The sequence below is a fragment of the Gobius niger genome (genome assembly GCF_951799975.1).
Source record: "Gobius niger genome assembly, chromosome: 3".
NCBI classification, from domain to species: Eukaryota; Metazoa; Chordata; class Actinopteri; order Gobiiformes; family Gobiidae; genus Gobius; species Gobius niger.
This window is the reverse complement of record NC_136854.1, coordinates 32,131,655-32,157,408: the sequence shown is the minus strand read 5'-3', so window position 1 is coordinate 32,157,408 and position 25,754 is coordinate 32,131,655. Positions and strand designations below refer to the sequence as shown.

Genomic DNA, 25,754 nt, shown 5'->3' with positions numbered 1-25,754 from the left:
CTCTTCAGTCGCCTTCTCTCTCTAACACAGAGAGAGAAGATCTGATGTAGCCTGTTTTCTCATTCAAAATTTAGATTTCTTTTATAATTGTATATTTTACATTGAAAACAGCTGAGCCGCAATTTACAGTCGTTTTTTTGTTTCCTTTTGGAGTTAAAGCAGTGAATTAAAGCAGCGGTGAATTATAATTTCCCTACATGTACGTCTGGGTCTGATGTCAGTGGCTGCGCTTTTTTTCTGTTTGAAATGGGGAAAAATGGGTACAGGGCCTTTAACTATTGTTTAGTGTCCATTTTTTAACTGAGAGTTTGAGAGTAACACAATGGCAATTCTGCTTGTGCTTTACATGTGGTAGAAGTGACATGAACCTAACTAATTGTAAACTGTCCAGGTTACTGTAACATCCAGATTTGGGGTTGTTAAGACATAAAACGGCAATATTTATGTGAACACTGACTCCCAGATAAAACTTCAAAACAAAGCTGCTTTTTGAAACAGACTTAAAATCATGTGCTGCTTCTTCAGTTTCCCGTCGTCACAGTTAGTCCCTCATTTGTCCTTCGATAAACCTTCAGATTAAAGTTTAGCTCCTCTCACTGAGCGCCTCTCGTCACCAGTCTGTGGAACATGGAGCTGTCGTCTTCACAAAGAGTCTGAGGGGAATCGAACTCCAGCACCTGCCCCGCGCTCATCACCAGCACACGGTCACAGTCCATAATAGTGTTTATCCTGGAGGACCAAACAGAAGAGGTTCAGGACATAATTAATACACTGCCACCTGGATTTAACCTCTTAACCCCCACCTGAACCGAGCATTTTCTCAGGTTTGGCTTTATCCAAATCTAAAAGCTTCTCGACTGGAGCTTACAGCCTATAAGCCAGTGTAAGTGTAAACTCATCTAAGCTTCTTCCTTGTTATGATTGCCATTTTTGTTGTTTTTGGTTGTGTTTTCATCAGGGTTTTCTTGCTTCTTTGACATGTTTTGGTCACATTTTTGTGGCTTGATCACAGTTGGGTTACACTGACTAAAACGACACAAAAATGGCAAAAACACTGCTAAAAAGCAATGAAAATATGATAAAAACGTGATAACAACATGTCAAAAATGTCGCAAAATCATGACAAAAAAGTAAAGAAAACATAACAAAAACGTGGCAACAAGAAACCTTTAGATTTGGGTAAAGCTGAAATGGAGAAAATTATCATTATTAACTAACTGTTGTGAGCTGTTGTTGCTGTAGTTGGTCCGGTCTCGGTTCAGCAACACTTTGTGCCCAAAGAATGAGCTCAGCTGACGACCTGAACATCCTGAACGACAAGGTTCCTCTATCAATGGATTTCTTCCTCCCTGATGGCCCGGGCGTATTCCAAGATAACGATGCCAGGATTCAGGGCATGACACATAATTTTCACACATGGATTGGCCACAGAGTCCAGATCTTAACCCCATTGAGAATCTTTGGGATGTGCTGGAGAGGTTTTGCAAGATCTTGGCGAAAAATGAATGCAACCCTGGATCTTTTGACATTGAGATGATGCGTACTGTAGTCAAAGCTAAAGGCGCTACATTAGAGTGTGAGACTTTTGTCTTGGTCGGGCTATGTCTTATTTGAGAAAGTTAATCATTGGTGTAGAATTTTAACTTGTTTTTGAAAGGAGCACAGGTGCAGAAAACACACCCGTTTATTTTCATGTGTCTGGACTAAAATAGATATGGGCACATATTTGTATGTTTTGATATATTTGTGAGGCTGTGGTTTTGGGCTGAACCACTGATAAATAAATAAAAAATCACGTTAACTGCACTGTGGGCGCCCAATGACAATTCTTGACCATAAGCATGAAAACAGACACAGATAATCACATCCGAGCGTCTGTAATCTCATCAGCTTTTTTTTAAAGGAATAGGCCACCGTTTTTACATACTGAGATATGTTCTTACCTTAGCTTTGACAAGTTCTTTAGGACCTGTCTGGTCTTCCCCCGTGCCTTCAGTCACGTAAACACAGCGCAGACGGCGTTAGCATTTAGCCTCTCCCTCTCTCCTCTATAGCTCCAAAACAGGTCAAGATAGAAGCTACCAAGCTCCTCCACATTTTCGCTATTTAAATATGGTTACGTGAAGTGTTCCACTACAAAGTATAATTACACAAAATTAAACAATGTGGATTTTCTAAGTGGATAAAAGGGGGAACTATATTGTAAGGCGTAATAATACCAGGAGTAATTTGGCATCCGCACAGAAAAGTGAAGATTACTGCGCAGTAAAGTGAAGATTACTGCGTGGATTTCGAACTACTCCTGGTATTACTACGCCTTACAATATAGTTCACCCTTTTATCCGCGTAGAAAATCCACATTGTTTAATTTTGTGTAATTATACTTTGTAGTGGAACACTTCACGTAACCATATTTAAATAGGGAAAACGTGGAAGAGCTTGGTAGCTTCTATCTTGACCAGTTTTGGAGCTATAGTGGAGAGAGGGAGAGGCTAAATGCTAACGCCGTCTGCGCTGTGTTTACGTGACTGAAGGCACGGGTGAAGATCAGACAGGTCCTAAAGAACTTGTCAAAGCTAAGATAAGAACATATCTCAGTATGTAAAAACGGTGGCCTATTCCTTTAAGTCTTGGGACCAAACGGGATCAATTTTGAACAAAATATTATGAACCTGTAATGAGTCAAGGTAAAATATAACTGAAACTAATAAACAGCCTCATTATGAGGGCACTGATAGCCGGTATATTTATAGGAATCCTGGAAAAGTGCTGGAGAATATATTTACCAAATGTCACGGTAGTAAACTAAATCCTAAGATAAAACCATTAATTACAAGCCTTTCTTTTATGAGAGGTATGAGAGGTGATTTGACTTATTACCCAGTCGAAATTTATGGATAATATCCTTGCCGTACTTCCGCTTGTATCACCAACAACAGAACTTAAGCGACACTGCTGTGACTGTTTACCTGTGAGCGATGGTGAGCACTGTTTTGTCTCTGAACGTCTCCCGAATCGTCTGCTGCAGGAGTTTGTCTGTTTTCTGATCCACGCTGGCTGTAGCTTCATCAATACACAACACCTATAGAAAAAAAATTAACAAAAATGAAAATTACAGAGTATACTTGGGTAAAAGGAAAATATGGTTCATCTACTTTTTATAGCAGGGGTCATTTACAAAGCTGTTTATTTTAACTAAGAAAGTCCAAGTGAGATTCATAATGATCTTTTCATAGGGAGTTTGGTCACATTAACAAAGGCAATAGTAATAGTATCAGCAGTACCTTAGCCTGAGTGAGTAACGCTCGCGCCAGACACAGCAGTTGTCGCTGTCCCACTGAGAAGGACTTCCCTCTCTCTCCCACCTCAGCATCCAGACCTCCTGAAATCACAGAACACATACATTTATACATAGAAAATAACAACTCAAAACTGCACCTCCCACATAGACATCAAAGCATAAACATAATTTGCAAAATCCATTAATGTCGGAAAGTGTGTTGCATGATAATAAACCAAAAAAAGGATCACATGCAGGAAAACTACCGAAACACAGGGAGGACAAGGGCTGGTACCATGAAAAAAAATTGGCTTTCAAAACCGATACCTGAACAATACTTTTTCAGATACCTATACTAAAGTCATGTATTTACGGTAGTCATAGAACCATAAAACAGATACATGTTAATTTTTTCCTTTAACTTCCATTTAATTTCTTTAGCATGTTTAGGAGAAACAACCAAGAAACTTCCTTTAATGACAAAAAACACTTTACAAGTTTTATTTCTTTTTTCCCATTTTTAATCAAATTTTATCACTTTTATTTATTTTTTTAAATCATAATTTTCCCCTAAATTTCCCAAAATTTTCAGAGGTTTTTCCCTTTTTTTTCCTTCAATTTTCCAATTTTTTTTTTCAATTTTTTTCATCTTGTCTTTCACTTTCACAGCAGCAAAACTTTTCTTCGGTACTTTTATTTTTTCCATTCCAGCAGTACCTAAACCTTTTCCATACCAGAGTGGTACCGTTTAACGGCATCCTGCCCTAGGGAGAACATACTGTATACGCTTGTTGGAAAATCAAATTGGGAGATAGGAACTGGGGTCAAAAAGGTTCAAGAATTACCAAAGCGATCTCAAAACTTCATCATGTGCACTGAAACAAGTCCGGTAAGTTTTTGTGGCTTAGGCCGATCCTAGTTTCTTTAGTATTCACTTCTACAATTACACCACTTCCCTGCACAAGTCCGGACACGGCACGTTTGATGATTTGTCGTCATGTTTGGCTTTTCCATTGCAGCGGCAGCACAAAGTGAACTTGTTTGGTGGCGCTGAGGGTGGAGTGACCTGCTGTGCGTCAGGACTTTGCGTTTGGAGCGGAAACGCCCCAATAAACCGAACAATGAGATTAAAGTAGAGAATGAAAGATGAACCACAGCAATGTGACAGAGACATGTGTAAAATGAACAGAGACAAATACAATGTCACTCACACAGGGCTGAGTGATGCCATATTAGGAAATCTGTCAAAATTATATTCAGGTTCAATGTCTTGCCCAAGGACAGAATGCACCGGTGGGAGCAGGATTAGAGCCACCAACCTTTGTGTAAGTGGGCGACCGATCTAGGCAAGGCAAGGCAAGGCAAGTTTATTTGTAGAGCACAATTCATACACAAGGCAATTCAAAGTGCTTCACAGTTGCATAAATACAAGAAAACAAATAGAATCAATAAAAACATCAACATAAAATTAATCAATTACAGTTAAAGGCGAGAGTGCAGATAAAATACTTTCAGTCATATGCATCGGTAAAAAGAACTGTTTTCAGCCTGGATTTGAACATTGTCAGAGTTGAGGCCTGTCTCACATCCTCGTGAAGACTGTTCCAGATTTTAGCTGCATGAAACTGAAATGCAGCCTCACCGTGTTTATTATTGACTCTGGGAACCACCAGGAAACCCCTCCCTGAAGTTCTCAGGGCCCGAGATGGTTCATACGGCTCTAACATGTCAGAGATGTACTTTGGAGCTAAACCATGAAAAGACTTGTACACGAGCAGAGCTGTTTTAAAGTCTATTCTCTGAGTTACAGGAAGCCAGTGCAGAGACCGGAGCACTGGACTAATATGGTCGTATTTCCTGGTTCTTGTCAGGACTCGAGCAGCAGCGTTCTGGATGTACTGTAGCTGTCTGATAGCTCGTTTAGAGAGGCCAGTGAGCAGGCCGTTACAGTAGTCTAACCTGCTGGAGACAAATGCATGGATAAGTCTCTCTAAGTCTGGTTTTGACACTATTCCTCCTCTACCAGCTGAGCCTCTGCTGCCTCTCAGTGTGTGGAGCTGGATCATAATAATTCTAAAAGTAGTTGGTGTCGTAGTTTCCAAATTGTTCATGAAACTGACTCAAAAGAAAATGCTGTGACAGAGCTACAGTAACTCCACCCTCCGCCTGATTACCACAGAATGAACAGATGAGGCAAAACATCCTCAAATCAAACAACCCAGTCCAGTTGACAACTTTGAAAACCAATAGTATGATGAATGAACATCTGCAAGTAGCGCCTGGAACATTCGTTGTTTGTTATTGTTTCTTATTTTGCACAACTCTCCAAATACGCAAACACACTCTTCCTTTGCTAAAGAGACTAGATGCAAGTTGGTCATTTTATACTCACTACTGCCACCTCAGGTCTTACGCGTAACTGCAGCTTCTATATGAAGCGCGTGCACTTCGGACCCGAATGAACACCTTTTTGAGTGAATGTGCAGGATTTTAGAGGCATTTGTGGTGAACAGGTCTGGGCTCATTCTACACATTAGGACATTAAAATACTTAATTTTAACATTTTAAACTCCGTATAACCCCCCCAAAATTGTTGTCAAAACGCATTGGTGCAAGTCCAGTACTTTAAAATCTCTTTCCCCCAAAAGAGTTCCTCTAAATCTTCTTGACTGCTTACCTTTATTAAAATAATTTAACTCAATTAATCTTAAGGCACACTGCGTCACATTTATACTATCAAAATATGCTTCTAATAAGTAATAATAAGTAGGGATTTAATTAAGGTAGGATTTGGATGAGGACCTAACCTATTTAAATCTCATATGTGGCTGCCTTTAGTCGACATCTTGCAGCTCACAGCAAACACACATGATTTTTTAGTCTTGTTTGGTTGTACTTTTCAACAATAAAATCTCTGTATTAAAATAAATGCTTGTACTCTGTTTTATTTATTGGGCAAAACATAACACGCTTTAAAATGATTAGAAAAAAATATCGCACGGACAAGAAATGAGTTTGGGCAGCAGCGAACAGTGTGTCAGCTGCCTCTTCATTTCACGCTTTGAAAACAGGAATATTCAGCTTTAACGTGGAAAAAAGACTAAGCTGCAAATGTACAGTCAATCTAGTTTAACTTTTTTTAATCTCTCACCGATCCTGTTCACGGCCGTGCTGAGGTGGCACTGCTCCAGGACGTCCCACAGCTGCTGCTCCAGGTGCCTCTCACAGGGGTCCAGGTTCTGCCTCACTGACCCACTGAACAAGAACGGGTCCTGGGGGATGACGGCCAGACGTGACCTGTTACACACAGAGGTAATTAATCAACAACACTATAATTCCTTACAGGTGAATCATAAATGCACTGGCCATAATCCCCACCTGAGCTGGTGGAGGCCGACGGCGCTGATGTCCAGTCCGTCCAGGAGGATCTGTCCCTGGGACAGTTCAACCATCCGAAACAGAGCCAGGAACAGAGAGGACTTGCCCGACCCCGTCCTGCCCATGATGCCCACCTTCTCCCCGGGCCGCACCACAAAGCTCACCCCGTCCAGAGCGTTCGGGAGCCCCTCGCGGTAACACAGCACCACGGACCGGAACTCCACCCAGCCCTGCTCAGGCCAACCGGGCGGCAGCTGCAGGGGAGTAAACTTAATATGTCTGACAGGAAACACTTCTCACCACTTCTCAAGACAGACTTCAACACACAGGGGTAGACAATCATTAGATGTGGCTAAAGCTGCGACAAACATGGTGTAAGGGGGGTTCATGCTCTCGCCTCACAGCATGATGATCACAGGTTTGATTCCAGGCTGGATTTTTTACCTTTCTGTGTGGAGCTCGATCCCTATCACTATGTGCTGCCGATGGTGTTGCTGTTGGTGTTGTTTTCCAAATCCACAGCAGCCCCACTATTGTCCCGTCACCTTGTATCACAATTATCTCTATTCCAAATCATTTTTTGCAATGTTACTAACTAAAATTACATATAAATAACAATGACACGTTGTAAATTAAAAACAGTTTTTTTGAGTGTCTCAGCTCATCCTCTTTTCACAACAATGATAATTGGACAGTAGTTATTTTTGAACAAATACATGTTCCTTTCAAACTGGTCTAGTGGTTTCATTTATTCATGTGTTTGTTTATTTGGTCGGGACAGTGCATGTTAATAAACACACATGGGTCTCATGCATGTAAACATGCCACACCGGATTATAGCCAGAATTTCCATCTCACTCCCTAACACACTCTCATTCACCCTGGCCTATTGTACATGTTCTTAGTAGTAGGGAGGAAACCTACGCAGACACTGGGAGAACATGCAAACCCCGCACAGAAAACCCCCGTCCGGCCTGGGATCAAACTCTGGACCTTCTAGCTGTGAGGTGGTTAGCACACGGTGGTGTGTCATCTTTATCCATATGCTACACATGCAGTATAATGCTCTGTCCACAATGTCATGGGTTCATGCCACTCCCCGTTCTCCACCATTCACACTTCCTATCCAACAAAGCCTACAGGCCTAAAACATCCTTAAAAATGCAGGTAACTTCACCAGCCTAAGCATTGACTGTTTACATTCCAGTTCCAATAATTTGTGGAGTGTCTCTCTCACTCTGCCCTTCACCCATTTTTATGCAGATCAATCGAATTAAGGTAACAGATCAAAGAAATCTTTAAAATTTCAAGTCAAAAGTGGAAGGAATAAAGTACCCATAGTCCTCTGTCACATTTTGTAAACAAGAAGCTTTCCATAATGCTGCATAGAAACACGACAATATAAAATAGTCTTAAATTTTGTATATTTGTATAAACAAACCCAAAGAAACAAATAAAAAAAGCCGTAGACAAATAAGCAATAGAAATGAAAGCGTTGCATCACCTGAGTGTTGTGGCCCTGGGGCTCCGTGGGCAGCTCAGTGCAGTACTCCTCTGTCCGCTCCACACTCACCATCTGCATCTCAGTCTGAGTGAAGCTGGAGATGAGCTCAGCCAAGAGCAATGTGATGTTGAGGGCGTAGGACAGAGACAGCCCCACCAGCCCTACAGCGAGCAGAGAACAACGTCACAATCAGGGACCGGCGAAAAGGACGACGCAGACACAGATCTATTACAAAGGGATATTCTGCTGTGGAGTCCATGATTGTGTATCTCACCGGGGTCGACAGAGTGGACCTGATGCTGCACCACGGCGATGACCGCGAGCCCCGTAACCACGGCGATCCCGATGAGCTGCAGCCGGACGTAGAGCCACTGAGACGCCGCATTACTGAGGAACAGACAGCGCTGGTTCTGCTCGAGGCGCCGCGCATTCTCCTCCTTAAACCTGCAGACGAAATAAACATGAATATAAGATATATACGATAAAAAGTATAGAATAACCACAGTAAGTGATTCATATGAAGTAAGTCACACAACTACTACTAAACTGCTACTAAACTACTACACCAGTGGGAACCATCCGACGTTGCAGTGATAAGAATCTGCTTAACCTCTTACCCCCCGCCGCAACAGAGAGCATTTTCTCCTGTTCGGCTTTATCCAAATCTAAAAGCTTTTCGACTGGAAAACAACAGTGTAACGCCTCATTTGAAAGCTAAGACCTACAAAAGTGACAAACTTTTTGTCATGTTGTTGCCGCATATTTGTCACATTTTTGTCATGTTTTTGTTACTTTTTCATTACCTTTTTTGTGGCTTCGTCATTGTGTTTTTGTAACATATTTCTCAATTTTTTGTTGGTCTTTATTGTGCTTTTGTCATTTTTTGTGGCTTTTTTGTTGCTTTTTCATTGCTTTGTTGTCACGTTTTCGGTAAACTTTTTTGTCACGTTTCTGTTGCTTTTCCGGCACATTTTTGTTCTGCTTTCATCTTCATTTTCGTCACAATTTTGATGCTTTTCTTTGATGATTTTAGATTTGGGTAAAGCTCGGTTAAGGCGTGGGGTAAGAGGTCACTGAGCTCACTCTCATGTAAATCTAGTTTAACATTTCTTGTGAATCTATAAAATATTTGGGAGCATGTAAGCTAAACCTAAGAGCACAGTAATCGGTTAATTAAAAGTGTCAGTGCAGCTGATCTCCATGGTAACGCAGGACAGTGAGCGCCATACTGGGGGACAGCTTTCCGTGGACTTAAAGTAGGCAGAAACTGATCAATATCTATCTCAAAAAGTCAGAAATTACAATAACATACTCTGTGACAGTGAGAGAGGCAGGACTGATGAGCTTTGTGATTTCAATTCAGGTTCAGTTTGGCATCATTTCCATTCGAAACATTATCCTATATGGCGACAGGCGGTGTTTTTGTCACGTGATTCACAAAAAACAACAGCACGATATCTTAAAGTGCGATCATGGTAATTGTATGGACATTACTGATGGAAATAGGACTTAAACCTGTCACTCAACTTTATTTTATGGTAATATTCTTACTCGTAAACCCAACACCAAACCCCCTCCCCCCAAACTAAACCAATAGACCTGTGGCTTAATCTGCACAGAAAAAAGAAGAAGCTGTACCGGGCAGCGCTCCGACTGGCCCGTATCGTCGCCAGCCCCGTGATGGTTTCTGAGAAGTGTGAGTAAACGGGGGACAGGGTGAGGCTGCAGAGGCGCTTCAGCTCCCGGGACGTGTGTCTGTAGAAGCGCTGCAGCCAGTAGTAGATCAGAGCCAGAGGGACCAGCGGCACCAGGATCCAGGGCAGGCCGTAGCTCATCACCACCAGGACGCCCATCAGATTGAAAATGTGGGACAGAAGGATGTTGAGGATGAAGGGAAGGCTGTCGTCGATGCTGTAGAGGTCCGACGAGAAGCGGTTCAGGATCCGGCCCAGAGGGGTGGTGTCGAAGAAACTCACTGTGGCCTAGACGGAGAAACAGGTATGAAACAGGTATACAGCGATTACGGCTGATAAAACTAAATCCACATATAAATTAAGTTAGATTTTTGTTTAAATTTCCTTTCTACTCGTACGGTTGATAAACAGAGATAAATCTTGAGTGAAACAACAAAAGTAGGACTGCCCTTGTTGCGATTGAACACAGAAAAGTACAAACTCCACTTCAAACAGTGACCTGATACTGCCACAGGATTGGCTGCAAATGCTCCGATTAAAGGCTCTGTACCTGATAATTTTACTGGTTGTGGAAATAAATTGGTCTTGACCTTCAGTGAATTGTAAAAGAGGACATTCATGAAAATACACATCTAATTACTAGGGCTGCTGGGTACCAGTATAGAAAAAAAAAAAGTGTAGGTGCTACTGGTACCAAAAAAATAAAAGTATCGACAGCAGGCACGGAAAAAAATGTGATGTCTTTAGATACCAAGTTTTGATGCCTGTTGAAGTGGTTTGGTTGTTTCAGCTCAAATTATGGATAGCATTTTTTTTAAATGGAATAAATGAACGTCATTGTTCTGTTTGATTCTAGATGACAAACATTTTAGTATAGCATATACTCAAAAAAGTATCGTTTAGGCATCGGTATCGTAGACCAAGTATTGTAGTAGTAGTTAAAAGGGACTATACAGAGTTTAAAAATTTTAAAATTCTGTATTCTCCTCCCCTACATGTTCCAGCCATGTCCTAATGTGTAGAATGAGCCCAGACCTGTTCACCACAACTGCCTCTAAAATCCTGCATTGTCACTCAAAAAGCTGAGTGAAAAAAAAGTGTTCGGTTCAGACGGGGAGCAAGAGGTTAAAAAGCATCATACTGGAGCTTCAATCATGGTTTAAATTGCAATTCTACTACATTAGGGTCGTGTTTATATAAATTTGCCTTGAAGCCTCAATTTCTCAATTTCATAACTGTAAAAATGTGGATGGCATTTGCACAATTTCACAACTTTCTTCTGGGCCATAGAGTATTTCACCCTTCACTATGCTAAGCGTCATTTGGCTGTTCTGTCATGTAATGCCCTCTTAATGGTGACACTTTGAGACTTGTAATGCTTTAGCTCAGTGTGTTTTATCGCAGACCTTCAACACTCGGTCCAGGAGCCTGTTGTGGATGATGGTGGCGGCGCGGATGCCTCCGTAGGCGAACAGAAAGGCTCTTATTGCAGTGAACACAGTGTTGGCCGCACCGACTCCCCCGTAAACAGTCAGGTAAAACTGCGCGTCTGAACTCAGGTTGTTCAGAGATTGTACTGATGTCAGAGGAGACCTGGGTGAGAGAGAACGGCATAGACTTGAAATGTAAACAGCTTGTAGTTGCCTGGTCATGAAAATTTGGATTCTGTTTCAAAACAAACAAGTTTTTCCGATCCATTTACCTAGTATCAGTTTAAATATCTGATTACACAAACTCTATGCATGTGATGAACTTACACGAGCTGGTGTTGAGAGAAGAGGAGCAGGTGCGGAGAGAGGACGCTTCCAGAAGAGGACGCGTTTAAACTGTGGGAACCGTTGTTTCTGAGCTGTGAGATCCAGTAGGACAACCACCAGTCGGACACGTTCTTCGAGGCTGAAATAAAGAGAAAAGGCAAAACAAAACCACACAACATTAATCTCTTGTGCAGAGGTGGCAAGGTCTCATCTTGTTAAATAATCACAAACGAGTTTAAATTGTTAGTTGAAGCAATTGCAATTGTCAGACTCCAAAGACTTTGTAAAACGGCCAAGTCTATAGTTTAGATTTCTACGAAGTGCTAAAGTAATACAAGAATCACATGCATTTCTGAAATTGTATTTTCTCTCAAATTTACATGTTTAATATCTGCACAAGATTGGAATATAGTCTTTTCTTTTCATTTTAAAACATGACTTACAATTGCAATCACACAGAGGTGGTCAGTGACAAAGTGAATTTACTTAAAGGGGCTAGATGCAAGTTTGCCATTTTTTACTCACTACTGCCACCTCAGGTCAGACGTGTAACTGCACCTTCCATATTAAGCTTGTGCATAACGGCACTTCGGACCGAATTAACACCTTTTTGAGTGACAGTGCAGGATTTTAGAGGCAGTTGTGGTGAATAGGTCTGAGCTCATTCTACACAAGTCAAAACAAGACTTAAAAATAGTGCTCAAGACAGAACGAATCTAAACAAGACTTAAAAATGCATATAACTTTTTTATCTACTCTCTTGCCTCTTACTGTAATTGATTAATTTTATGTTGATTTTTTTTTTGATTGTATTTGTTTTCTTGTATTTATGCAACTGTGAAGCACTTTGAATTGCCTTGTGCATGAATTGTGCTCTACAAATAAACTTACCTTGCCTTGCCTTACACATTAAGACATGGCTGGAACATGTAGGGGGATAAATACTTAGTTTTAACATTTTCAAACTCTGTATAGTCCCTTTAAGTATAGTAAATGAGCAGCATTTTTGAGAATGAATATTTTACTTGAAGATTTGTTTTAAACACAAATTAGTATTTTTGTTTACGACTTATTACTTTTACTCCACAAAATTTGAAATAATAATACTTTCTACTTGACTACATTTCTGCAAAAGCTCCAAAGTAAAAAGTCTAAGTTGTTTACACACATATTTTGTCCCATTTTAAGGCTTTTAATGCACAAGGTCGAACAGTAGGAGGCGCTGTGCAGACGTTCTGTCAATGCCAATGACTCACGACATGCAAGACGTTTGTCCCTGCCCTGTTGCCGCACAGGGGATAAAATTGGGCACAATCTTCATGTTTTTGGACACATTTCATTACATGACACTTCCTAAACTACTGTAAAGGAAAATGATCAGATGAACACGTCCAAACCTTGCATGAGGAGCATTGCCAACAGCACAGAGGAAGCCAGTGCTGCTCCCATAGACCTCCAGTACGTCCGGTACACGCTCCAGGACAGGCCCCCGACCGCCTTCTGCTCTGCCCCAGATGAGTCACTGTCCTTAGGCACAGAGAGGGGGCACAGAGACCCCTCCTCCTCCTCCCCCTCCACCTCTTCAGGGTCTGCATCATCTGCATCTATAAACACACACGGATAGTTTATGTTTGAGTGCAATTTATTACACAAAAGAAACTACTTTAAACTACTAACAATCAGCTACAGCAAATATGGAAAGTTTGGGGATAAGTTGGGTTATTTGTTTCCTTTCCCAGTAAAAAGTGCAGTGCATTTGACCCCTCCCTTAGCATCACTGGGGCGATTCAATATATAATAATACATTACCATTTTCATTCTTGGGGCCCTTATTCTTGCGTGTATTTGGTGCAACCTCCACCAAAGGAAGGATTTCAGCTGGAGAGCCTACAAAATAGAAACAAAAAATGGCAACATTATTTAAGTGTAAGGTATTTGCTGCTAAGTGTCAAGTATTTGCTGTGAGGGGGCCCCCAGACTGTTCAGATTTTGAAAAGAGCTATATAATACTGTCCTCACAGTTACTTGACAACCCCTGTAGGAGAAAAAAAGCTGAGAATAGTAGATCAGAGGTCCCCCAAAGTATTACAAAATATTGCATTTGAACTGAAATTAATATTGATTAGATTGTTATTTCTATTCCATGTGTTACTTTAATGGTAAAACATTTTTGAATGTTGTGAGTAATTATAATCTGGGTGGTTCACACTTAATGAAGGAATATTTACAAAGCTGTTTCATACCGGTCTTGATGATCTTCCCATCCTCCATCAGGACGACCACGTCCGCCTCTTCCACAAACTCGATCCGGTGAGTGCAAAGGATCCTGGTCTTCTCTTTCAGAAGGTCCATGATGCACCTCTTCATCAGGTGTTCAGCCACATCAGTGTCCACAGCGGCCAGCGGGTCGTCCAGGAGGTAGATCTCTTTGTCCTTGGAACAAAAACGTTTCAGTCTCCATCAGCGGATATTTAAAACACTGTAAAGGGAGGGGCATAGGTCGTACGGGTTCTCAAACTGTGAAACGGGTACCACATATGGCACAGGCGGCTGCTTCAGACGATACTCTGAGCTCCTTTTCAGGTTTGTCCTTGTTTTGTCCTTGTATTGTGCTATTTTTAGACTCGGTTTAGCCCAAAAGGTTCAGTGCTTATGCACTATGTGTGAAAGGTTTGCTACATGCCTCTATCTGGCCTCTAAAAAAAAAACATTGGAATTTAGAAGGTTTCAAGTTGAAAATGCATTCAGATCTGTCTTATGTTGAGATTACATTCGGTTTAATGCCATGTTCAATCAATCAATCAATCAATCAATCAATCAATCAATCAATCAATCAATCAATCAATCAATCAATCAATCAATCAATCAATCAATCAATCAATCAATCAATCAATCAATCAATCAATCAATCAATCAATCAATCAATCAATCAATCAATCAATCAATCAATCAATCAATCAATCAAAGTTTATTTGTATAGCACCTTACAACAACACAAGGAAGACCAAAGTGCTTCACAGACGGATAAAACAATATTAGAAAAAAAAAAAAAAAAAGCCTTAGTTGTTAGCCTTAGTTTAATCCCTGTTAATGTAGAATTTAAAATAAGTTTCACTCTTAAATGACAAAAACTTTAAATTTTGATGACCAGGATCAGAAATGTAATTGTAATCTGCCTTACTTTTCTGTAGGTTGTTTATGTCACCTCTAATGCGAAAGAAACGGACGGTGGAAAAAAAAAACAATATCATCAAACATTGTCAGGCAGGGAGTGTTTTTAGTGGACACTGACCATATAAACGGCTCTGGCCAAAGCGAGTCGAGCTTTCTGTCCTCCACTCAGAGTCACTCCATTCTCCCCCACCTCCGTCCTGTCCCCGTTCGGCAAAACCTGCAGACAAAAAGACAAAATTATACTACATTTGAACACTAAATAGTTTCAGGATCAGCATTTGAGTCACCTGTTTGACACAACATATGAAAGTCACGACTCACATTGAGGTCATCGGTGAGCGCGCAGGCCTCGACAACCCTCTGGTAAAACTCTGGATCGTAGTCTCGTCCAAACAGGATATTGTCCCGGACAGAAATGTGCTGGATCCAGGACTCTTGAGAGGCCAAACCAAATCCCAGATCCTGACCGGCCACGAACACCACCCCACTCAGTCTGAGAAGAGTGGAGGCACTTACAACAAGCTATAAAGGCAACCATTCGTCTAAAGAGGAACTGTCAAGACAAGAGCTTTAGGACTGTTGCTATGGTTATCAATAAACCTCTAATATAAGCGGCAAAATTGAATTCATTTAAAACAAATTCCCAATTTAAAAGGCCATTTAGATTTTATGGCAATCAGCTAATAGCCAAGACAGCTGACATAGGCAAAACTCTTTATGTTCTCTTTTCTCTTTCGTAAGATCCGGTTTCCATGGGGTCTTTGAATATCCAAATAGATTAGATTTGTGTTAATTCAGCAGTGGATATTTCAGTGTTCAGTGATTGATTTTAACACGTTAATCATAAGAACAGCATTTTACATTTTGTGCTTTACGTTTCAGTTTGGATGTTGTTTTACCTGTTGAGTTCTCCTGTGAGAGCCGCCAACAGGGAGCTCTTCCCACAGCCGACTTTCCCCACAATAACAACCAGAGAGCCCTGAAAATAGACAAAAGTTGTTTTTTATTGTTTACATGTTGCAAAACCTGAGCTCTTGTTTGAACAGCGCTTTTCACATGAAACAAGTCACCCAAAGCACATCAAAAGAGATGTTTAGAAGAAATATTTAATTTACTCCAAACTTGCCATTGGTACAACATTATCAATAGTGCTGCTATGGTTTTTCGAGGTCCGATACCGATATGAAGGGGGGTTGGCCTGGCCATTAGTTGATATAAAGGCCGATATTTTAGGTAATTTAATTTGATGTTGCTTTTTCTCTCAAATAGCCTAAATTTAAGCATTTATTATCATAGTAATGGTTTCAATCATAGAAATATATATAATATAGGGATTACAGATGGAAATTAGCACAGTGCTAAATCTGGTGCAGCCATCTTTTTAATGTAACTGCACACTGTCCTTTCAATAAACCAAACTAAACAACTACACAATGATCGGGTATTTTGATTGGCCGATGCCAGTATGCACCACTTATATTTTTGGCCAAATTTTAGAACTGTCTATAATCCTGTGTATGAAGCTTCTACATGTGTCAGTGTTGAACTGTTACAGCAGGGGGCGCTGAATATTCATGTTTAGTAGTTACTTCGGAGGAAGCTTGTTTGAAAGACAAAAATCTGTTCATTCCATAACAAAAACGGTAAGTCTCTATCACATGTTTCTCATATTTCCGAAATTTTCCGCGAATGTTTATAAACTAAAATATGCAAAATAGGCGAACAAACAATTATAACTGCGATGTTTCTCTGCTCCCCTGAGGCCTAGGAAGTTGGGGGAGGGCCCTTTTTTAAGCTCCGACTGAGCTCCTTCTGGTGCTGGAAGTCTCTATCACTTTTGGTCCCGGAGATATCGGCCTTTTCATCGGCCGATTTTGGCCGATAGCGAAAATATCCTAATATCCTAATTATCATGGCATGAATTAACCTAAAGTTAAATGTTCTTAGCCTGAACTATTTTAGTTACAGATTTCTTCATCTTCCTTCCTCCTCTCCATGGATAATATAAAAAGGCCAGACAATAAAGGGGGCTTTGCACAAGAGACCTCTTTTGTGTTCTAGGCAGAATCTATACAACAAAGAATCCACGGGACATTTTTTAATGCTCCGTGGAAACCCTGAGACTGTGCGTTCAGATTAGTAGTTACAGTGTCTCTCTGACCTTAGTGACATGGAGGTTAAGGCCCTGCAGGAGTAAACTGTCTCTGGCCTCTCTCTCTGGTCCCTGATCCTGGGTCAGATCATGGTTTTGTTCCGGACTCTGCCATGAGAAGGTCCCGTTGTTCAACAGAATACAGGTGTGATCGTCTTCAGGACACACTGTGGAAAGTAAGACAAAGAAGAGAGTTTGTTTTGGACAAATTTGGACAAATACAAACTCAAAAGATCGGTCTTATAAACTTTCATGGCATCCAGAACAAAGTCATGGCCTATGTTGGAATATTATAACAGCTTCAGCACATTACCCAGAGCGTAGTGAGCCTGCAGATCCTGGTTCTTGAGTTTGAAGAACTTCTGGATTCGGTCGAGAGACACTTTGGCCTCCAGGACTCCGTTCACGACCCACGCAAACGAATTCAGGGGGATGATCAGCTGCCCCACGAGAGCCAGAGTCGTGAACACCTGCAAACAGATCATACAATAATACATACTATTACTTGTTCTTCTTTGAATGCACATTCTTTGAAAGTGAATAAATTATTGCAGTCAATGGATCTGTTTGGTCCTACTGCTTGGTGAACTATGCATCGCATTAAAATAATCCAATTATATCGGGACTGAAACAAAAGTGCTTTATTTGTACACACTTGGACAGTAAAACGAGAAACTGGAACATTTAAAGCAGTGAACTTGAAGTGCCACCTCACAAAACATTTTACCTTCCAAGATCAACTCTGGATTAAACATGGTCTTAAAAAAGATCTGAGATACGTTAAAAAAATATGTCTAAACTAGAAAAACACCTAACTTACACTAACAGTGGTTTACTGGTATGGTCTTGGATAATCCAGGATGACAAGCCGTGACTCAAATTATATTTTTCAACCTACAATACACTTTGCAGTTGGAATCTGTTGAAACATAACATTTCTGCCATGTAAGCTGGTAAGTCTCCCTCTCTTATGGTGCAGAAATTATAAGCAAAACTCTACAAAATAAAATGTAAAAAAATTAGATCAGAGCCTCTGAGGTGCACAAACTTGTGACCGATTTCCACTGCGATTTTTCTCAGCTCCCCTGAAGCCTAGGAAGTTGTGGGAGGGCTCATTTTAAAGACGTTAAAGATGAATCTCTTTTACTTTCAGTCACGGAGATATCAGCCTTTTATTGGCAAAATATCGGCTGAAACTGTAAAACACCCACATATCGGCCCGATATATTTACCGGTAGTGATGCTATGTTCCAAATCAAGGCTTCGAAGCGTGCGTCAAGCAATAAGGCGGAGGCAGAGGAGGCGCGTGGTTCGGAGCGTGTGTTGGTGACATAGACAATGACGATTCAAACCTTCCTGAAGTACTGTATGACTGATCCGGGAACTGGTGCGCGGGTTTTGCGGCTCGGTGGTGTTCCATGAATGAAATAAAAAGGCCCAGTGAAACGCAAGGGAGCCTCCGGCATATGTTGTGTTGTTTTGTGTTAATCTTCGAATCTTCCAGCGATGGAAACTTCCCAAAAAAGAAAGGTTTCACCTATTTGGGAATACTTTGATTTGATTTCTCCTGATAAGGTAGCCTATGTGTTAAACTATTGATAACAAACAACTAAACTAAATGAGAATGAAGTCCAAACACTGTACTCACAAATTACTTTTTTTTAATAAAAATCAACAATGACGCCTCTCTCCTCACATTACTTCAAATAATAAAGAATATTCCACTCCTAATCACAATGACACTGTGTATATGGTGCATGTGTATATAAGTTGAAGTACATTTTTTTTGTCCACTTGATGGAGCAGTAGAGCAAATAAACCACTCTTCGTCTCACCATCACTATTATCCAGCCAATATATCAGCCACCTCTAATCTAAGGATTAAAAACTATTAAACTTACATCAATGGCAAAGGAACTTGGCACCAGTCGATTAAGAAGACTAATGGGCATTTTCAGTAGATAAATATTGTAAAAAATATTCCCTAGAAAAGCCTCATTGAACTCACTGGAAATGATCAGAGAAGAACCACTGGTCTGAAATAGCAGATGAGCCTGAATACCACCAGAAGAAGCCCTTCTCACTGTGAGGTAAGAGTCTTCACTTCACGCACTGACCTTAGCAGCAGTGAGTGTGTGTCCCAGCAGAGTGTAGGTGACGAAAGTGAGGATGGAGATGACCACAGGCAGCGCGGCCCAGGTGTAGACACACAGCGCGTCCAGGTATTTGAGGCTCTTCAGGTGGGACAGCTCTTTGGCTCGACTCTTGGACACTTGCTCCGTGAAGTGAGGCTCCCAGTGGTAAAACTTTATCACACGGATCCCGAACAAGATCTCCGTCATCACCTGGGAATATAAATAAATAAATAAAAACAACAGTTCCCAAACATCATGAGTGAATACACTTTCTTTTTCAATGTATAACTAATTGTACTTTAGTCCACTCACCTTGACTCTGCTGTCTTTGTGCTTCAGCATTGCTTTGTTGTGGCTGATGATCCGTGAAGCCAGGAACTTATTGAAAGGAATGAGTAGGAGCGCCACCATGAGGCCACCCAGGAACGCCACACCCACCTGCAAACACACAGAATGATTAAGATTCAATGGCTTACATACTGTAGCTTTCCTTCTGAGTTCCTGATTTAAACTGTTTGTCTCAATCAGTGCCTTTATCTGCTTTATTGTTATGAACTTTTAGCAACTAGTGCATTTACAGGAAGGTTATTAATGTACACTGTCCATGTCAAATATATGACTAACTAGATCCAAATACTAGTAGCTTTGTAGTGTAACTTCTCCCAATCCAAAATAATCTCCCATAGAAGTATTGTTATGCACATATGAATTACTAATTCTGTAACTCTCAAGGCAGAGAGTGTTGCCCTGCTCGAGGACAAAAGCAAGACATACTTATATGTCTTATAGAGACTTTTGCCCTGACGAGGGACACACTGTGCTGGTCTAGAGACACGCAGAGCCCTTCAATACTAGAGCCAGGGCTGATTTTTCTCTCTGGACACAGCCAATGTTTAACTCCCAGTGGAATATAGTTTGTTGTTTGTCCTGTAACAGCTTTAAAATGATGCAACCTAAATGCTGACAGAAGTAACTACTTCAAGTCAGGTTAATGTAAAGGTTTGAAGAAGCAACTAGTACATGTTGCAGTCACTCAGTCGACCCCATCTCTCTAAGCCACGCCCCTGTGCCCCAAGCAAGTTGGGTGTAGGGTATAATTAGTAATAATAATAATAATATTAATTAATAATAATTATTTAGCGCTTTTCCAGATGCTCTAAGTCGCTTTACAATTTTGTGCATTATTCACTCCAGTGTTAATTTTGACAACATATTTTATTTTAGTTTTAGTCTTAGTCTTTTGACTAAAATGTAATTTAATTTTAGTCAAGATTTAGTCAAAAAAATCTTTGCAATTTTAGTCTAGTTTTAGTCGACTAAAATTGCATGTCAATTTAGTCGACTAAAATGAAGACTAATTTAGTCAACTTATATTTATAATATTCATTATAATCATATTTAATCGTGGTCCTCAACTACATGGAGCTGCTCCCACATTAACAAAGCTCAGATCTGTTCATTTGGCAGTGAATTTACATGATATGAGGCTTTTTCAGACTGTCAATAGATGTTTGGATGATTTTAGTCTCTCCTTTTCATTTTTATTTAGTCTTATTTTAGTCGACTAAAATATCTGGACATTTTAGTCATAGTTTTAGTCTCATGAGAAAGTTTTAATTTAGTTTTAGTCCTATTTTAGTCGTCAAAAATATCACTTTGACTAAAATTAAGACTAAATATTTTAGTCAACGAAATTAACACTGATTCACTCACACCATACTCGGTAAGCTATGTATGTAGCCGCAGCTGCCCAGAGACTGACGGAAGCGAGGCCGTCTGTCAGCACCAGCGCCTTCGGCCCCTTCGACCACCACCAAACAGTAACACATCGGGCAGAGCAACGGCGTAATGGCCCCTATTTCTAAGTTTACAAAATCCTCTGCTAACACAGAAGATACACTGGTGCTGTTAACGAGACATGCTTTGTTGAGGACAGTTTGAATGAAATGACCAGTAAAAGTCTGGTATTTTGAGCTCATAAGAATGCGACAAACTGAATATGAAGGATTACTCATGTATGAATGAAAACACAACAGCATTTTAACATCATTGAGCAACAGCTGCCCCACCTGCAGATACATGAGGTAGAGGGCGACAGAGAAGCGGAAGGGCAGGCTCCAGAGCTCGTGGAAACTATTGAAGAAGTTGATGACGCGGTCTGTGTCGGTGCTCATCAGGTTCACCACTTCCCCCAGAGAGAAGCCGCTGAGGCCACTGCCGCACACACGCAGAGCCTTACTGTAGATGGAGGAGATGAGAGCGGCCCGGGCCGACAGCGACACTTTACAGATCTGACACAGGGAAGAGACAGACATTCAACTATAATGTATTCAAGAAGAAAAGGTCTGAAAAAAGCGAAGCATTCTGAACTTGTTTAGCAATATTTCCAGCATTACAAGCTCAATGCAAGAACAGCAGCAGATAAGATAAATGAAAGTGATACAAAGGAACTAAAGAATCCTTCCTCCAGGTTCAGAAATGTGTGAACACATAACTAAGCAAATAACAGGGGAATCTCAACTTGCTGTAAATATGGTTTGGATTTTAGTTATCTTTTGGTTAATTCACCTTTTATTCAATATTATACATGAAAAAAACTGATGATTAATTACTGCAGTTTTTTAAATTCTAGTGGGACAAATGTAACTAACCTGAAAACAGTACACATTCCTGAGTACAGCAGCCAGCAAACCGGTGGCGAAGAGTCCGAAAGCGCACCAGGCCCCGGTGTTGACGGGCGCTTCCTTCTCCTCCATAAAATTCACCAAATAGCTCAGAAGAAGCGGCCCACAGAGCGACAAGACATTCACGGCCACCTTCATCAACCCCAGCAGGTAAAATTTCAGTCCAAACGCTTTGTGCAAGACTTTTATGAGCGACACCTGTCCCTCCAGCTCCACAGTGTCCCGAGCGCAATGGGAGCTATTACTGACAGGACTTGGCCACTCGTTAGCTCGGTTCGGACTGGTTTGGCCGAGGCAGAGGTCCCAGCTCTTTTGGAAACGCCGGCAGATGACGCTGGTTCGTAGAGCCCAGGGTAAGTGGTACACGTCCTCGGGCCGGTTCAGTTCGCCCCGTTGGCCGCGCAGCATCAGGGGCTTCAACCACAAGTAAAAGACACGAGAAAAGAAGCTGCTCCCGTCTTCAGCGACCATCTCACCTGCACGAGAAAAGTTGGTAGGTTTGGAGGAGGAGACAGGTTCAGTGGAAAAGGCTTGCAACAATAAAATGTACAAAGAGGATGTTGTTGACTAAATTAAGGACTGATGGGAGCAAAATTAACAAAAAATCACAATTTGAAAAAGATGCAAAAGCCATTAAGATATGCACACTTAGTAAATTAGCAAGATTGATCAATTTGCTCTTTAGTTTGTGAAGTCAAGATCACGAGCTGCACAAAAGCAAATTGTGCCATGGTTGACTTCAAGTGGACAAACAGTAAACAAACCCTCAAAGACCTTCTCCTAATGACATGAAGCAGATTAGCTTGGCTTCAGTGTCTTTGTACACTGGACTGGTGTATTGTGTTAGTGAGTATGAATGGGTGTTAACAGTGCGAGTGTGAACAGCTGCAAATTTAACTAAAAAAAATAGCTTTGAGAAAATCTAATTTGCACTCATGATTAATAACAGTGTGATGGGGGGGTGTCTGTTAACCTGGAAAAAGGATTTGTGGAAAGTGGTGAGAATACATTTCATTGTCTAGTTTTGAACATGATAATGTTTCAATCTCATCTAAATGAAATGTATGTAAATGATGATGTTAAAATGCATAAATATATGGTCACACACTCAGCAACATTTAGAATCAGTTTTGTACTGTAATATCAACCTATACAGGGACAACAAGTTGGAGATAAGCATCTGCTATGACCTAGTACAATGCATCTTTCCTGTTCGGTCAATGTTGAATTATGTGCGCAGCCACTTTTTAAAAAACAAACAAACAAACAAAACAAAAAAATAACAGCAATTCCCCTAACTGAAGCTTGGTGCTAAGCTCTATAGGCATACAGAAATATACTATATATTGCTTTTTCCACTAAAGTCACATTAACTAAATGCATTTCAGGAGTCACTTTGGCAGTGGCCGCTAGTGATAAATTGCCAACTTTACAAATTTGTGTTCATTTATAAGCTATAAAATGTTTGGGTTAGAACTATAAAATGCAGGCACCATTTCCAATCCTTTCGTAAATCACTGCTCACTATATGGGCACAAACTGGCAAATGTCTGTTTCAAAACTCATCATGATTGAAAGTGAAAACAGCACAGTACTACACTGTTTCCTGTCAACAAAAAAGCACTGTATAAAACCCAACATACAAATGTCCTAGGCCTCCTCCTGCTCACTTCTTGGAGTTAAACCCACCTATAGCTCAAAATAGTTGTGACCTCTCACCTGTGTCCAGCTCTTGATCAGGAAGAAGTGGTGATCCATCTGCTGCATTTACATATAAAGTATATCCAGCATCTCTTGTACATGGGAACAAATAGGCCAAGAGATAAAGCAGCAACACAAATGCCCGAGTAGACACCAAAGCCAATTGTGTGACTTTAAGAGGTTTGTTCAAGTCTATAAACTCCTCTGACGAAGAGTAGTCCAATAATATGAAGACTAAATTTGGAATAGACAAGATGACAAGTAGAAAAAGTAGCGTGGGTCCTCTGCCTCTACGATGGACTGACTTTTGGAGAAAAAAAGTGGCTCCGGAGTGAAGCGTCCAGGCCAAAAGTCCACAGCAGCTGGTGAGGATGGAGAGGTACATGTCGCCCTGGTGTAGAATGGACACTACAACGAGGTCCGCAGTGAAGAGGAGAGTGAGGAGGAGGGAGGAGAGAAGTCTGAGGGTCCAACCGCACGGAGTAGACGACTGGAGGCTACCGATCCTAACGAGAAAGAAGGGACATAATTAAAATTTAAGCATTCATATATCCAGACAGCTTCACTGGACTCATTCTTATCATTTAAGCCGTCAAGGTGCCTCCAATAAAAAGCAGTATTTTGCTAATAGCTGGTCACTTTGGTCTTTTTGCTTCACTATACTCTTTAGTCTTTCTTATAGTCCAAGCATTTTGAGGGCTCAGTAGTCAGGCAATAGTAATAAAGTGTAACGTTAATGACCTTTAAGACCACAACAATGTTGCAAATTTATAGGGATGATGAAGGAATAAAAAGCTGGTAAATTAACATGTGTAATAATCATAAGATGTTAATAATAATATAAATCTTGCTGATATAGAGAATCATTGGGTTTGTATTGCTCAGCCAAAAAATTAGGTAAAAATACCTTTATAAATAAAAAAGTAGGAAAAGAAAGAGCACTAACTTAGACCAGACTATTATGAATCATGTGTAACAACAATCTTAAAGGCCTATGTAATATTGTTTATCTAAGAAGAGGACAGCAAAATGCCAACTCTTAATCTTCAAAACATTCTTCAAAATAGGTGTTGAAATGTGACAATCAGTGCAAACAGAGTCTTTGTCCACCACAATGACAGTATGTTCTTCTGCTGCAGGTGAGTCCTTACCTGTGCACGCTGAGGAACCAGGCGCTGCCCACAGCCAGAGCAGCGTGAGGCAAAGCTCCCAGGACCAGAGCATTAAAACAGGGTCCAATGTGTCCATTCTCCCAAACAGGAAACGGACTGTCCCCATCGCTGTTACAGAGAGTAACCAGCAGCGCGGAGGGACCAGAGTCTGACATAATGATACTATTTCACTGCCATTGTCCTGGACATAAACACATAAATAAAAGAGACATTTAGACTAAGTCCAAATATTTTACTGGTTAGTCCATGTTCAGTCCAAGTTTGCATCATTTTTAGTTCTGATTTAGTGCTAGCTGATCCTAGTTTACTTAGATGCCAAAGCCTACTTTAGTTCACATTTCACCAAATCACAGAGTATTAGTAGGTCTTTGCTAGTATACTTCTTCATTTGCTATTTTCTTGAAAAGCAAATAGGGTGAACATGAAAGAAGACAACATAAGTTAAAATATCCTTCAGCCCTACTCTTATCTGAATTACAAACCTTCCTCAGTACTAAATACTGAATAAAGGATAGGCTGAAGACCAGTGACACAGAAAATTCGCATGTTAAAGATATTGTTGACAGCAGGTCAATGAACTGACATCAGGAAAGCTAATCAGAGCCAAAATTCCACATTTTTCAGATTGACAAACTGCTGCTACTGCTATTAGGTATGCTAATAAAACTAAATAAATGGTCGTGATTCTTTAAGACATAAAAATAATACAATACCTTAGCATCTAACCGGTTGTTGATCAGGAAAGCAGCGGCGCCTCCTGATGACGTAAAGAAGGCGCTTATAAATAAACGTCAGATCAGGAAATAATAAATGAGATTAAAAAATAATGATTGTCATTGTCGTTGTTGTTATTATTATTATTATTATTATTATTATTATTATTATTATTATTATTATTATCATATTACAAAATATTTTTTTAATAATTATTATTACTATAATATCATGTCAATAAAACAATTCACCTCTACGGGGGTGAAGCTAGAGCTTGTTTCTTTGCAGACTCTCCTGAGAGAATCCAGTCCACACGTCCACTGATATGATACTTTTCCACCTATATTAGGCATTCACAACGCCCTTACAGTAAAAAACCACCTCCATTCACAATCTCATTCATACACCA

The 25,754-nt window shown here is 40.5% G+C and overlaps 1 protein-coding gene across 1 annotated transcript; it reads right to left on the bottom strand.

The window, feature by feature from the left end:
- Positions 1-298: 298 nt before the first annotated feature.
- On the bottom strand, positions 299-25,371 carry abcc10 (ATP-binding cassette, sub-family C (CFTR/MRP), member 10). Its single transcript, XM_079553522.1, has 25 exons — positions 25,345-25,371; positions 24,611-24,812; positions 23,478-23,965; positions 21,726-22,234; positions 21,144-21,365; positions 19,387-19,512; positions 19,057-19,284; positions 17,253-17,409; positions 16,949-17,106; positions 15,687-15,766; positions 15,109-15,280; positions 14,906-15,004; positions 13,857-14,046; positions 13,423-13,500; positions 13,011-13,211; positions 11,614-11,752; positions 11,263-11,449; positions 9,801-10,144; positions 8,437-8,606; positions 8,163-8,323; positions 6,659-6,912; positions 6,432-6,577; positions 3,285-3,382; positions 2,970-3,082; positions 299-729 (listed from the first exon to the last, which is right to left on the bottom strand). The coding sequence occupies exons 2-25, from the start codon at positions 24,784-24,786 to the stop codon at positions 594-596; spliced, it is 4,632 nt and encodes a 1,543-aa protein (XP_079409648.1). The 5' UTR covers positions 24,787-24,812; positions 25,345-25,371; the 3' UTR covers positions 299-593.
- Between the last annotated feature and the right edge of the window lie 383 nt (positions 25,372-25,754).

What these genes read in the sequence shown, in the direction of transcription:
- abcc10 (XM_079553522.1), bottom strand. Translation starts at nt 24,786, where the DNA reads ATGTCAGACTCTGGTCCCTCCGCGCTGCTGGTTACTCTCTGTAACAGC. An exon ending in GCAGGCTCACTACGCTCTGG is followed by an intron (nt 17,107 to 17,252) that starts GTAATGTGCTGA and finishes TACTTTCCACAG; the next exon opens with TGTGTCCTGAAGACGATCAC. An exon ending in TGGGAAGATCATCAAGACCG is followed by an intron (nt 13,501 to 13,856) that starts GTATGAAACAGC and finishes TCTATTTTGTAG; the next exon opens with GCTCTCCAGCTGAAATCCTT.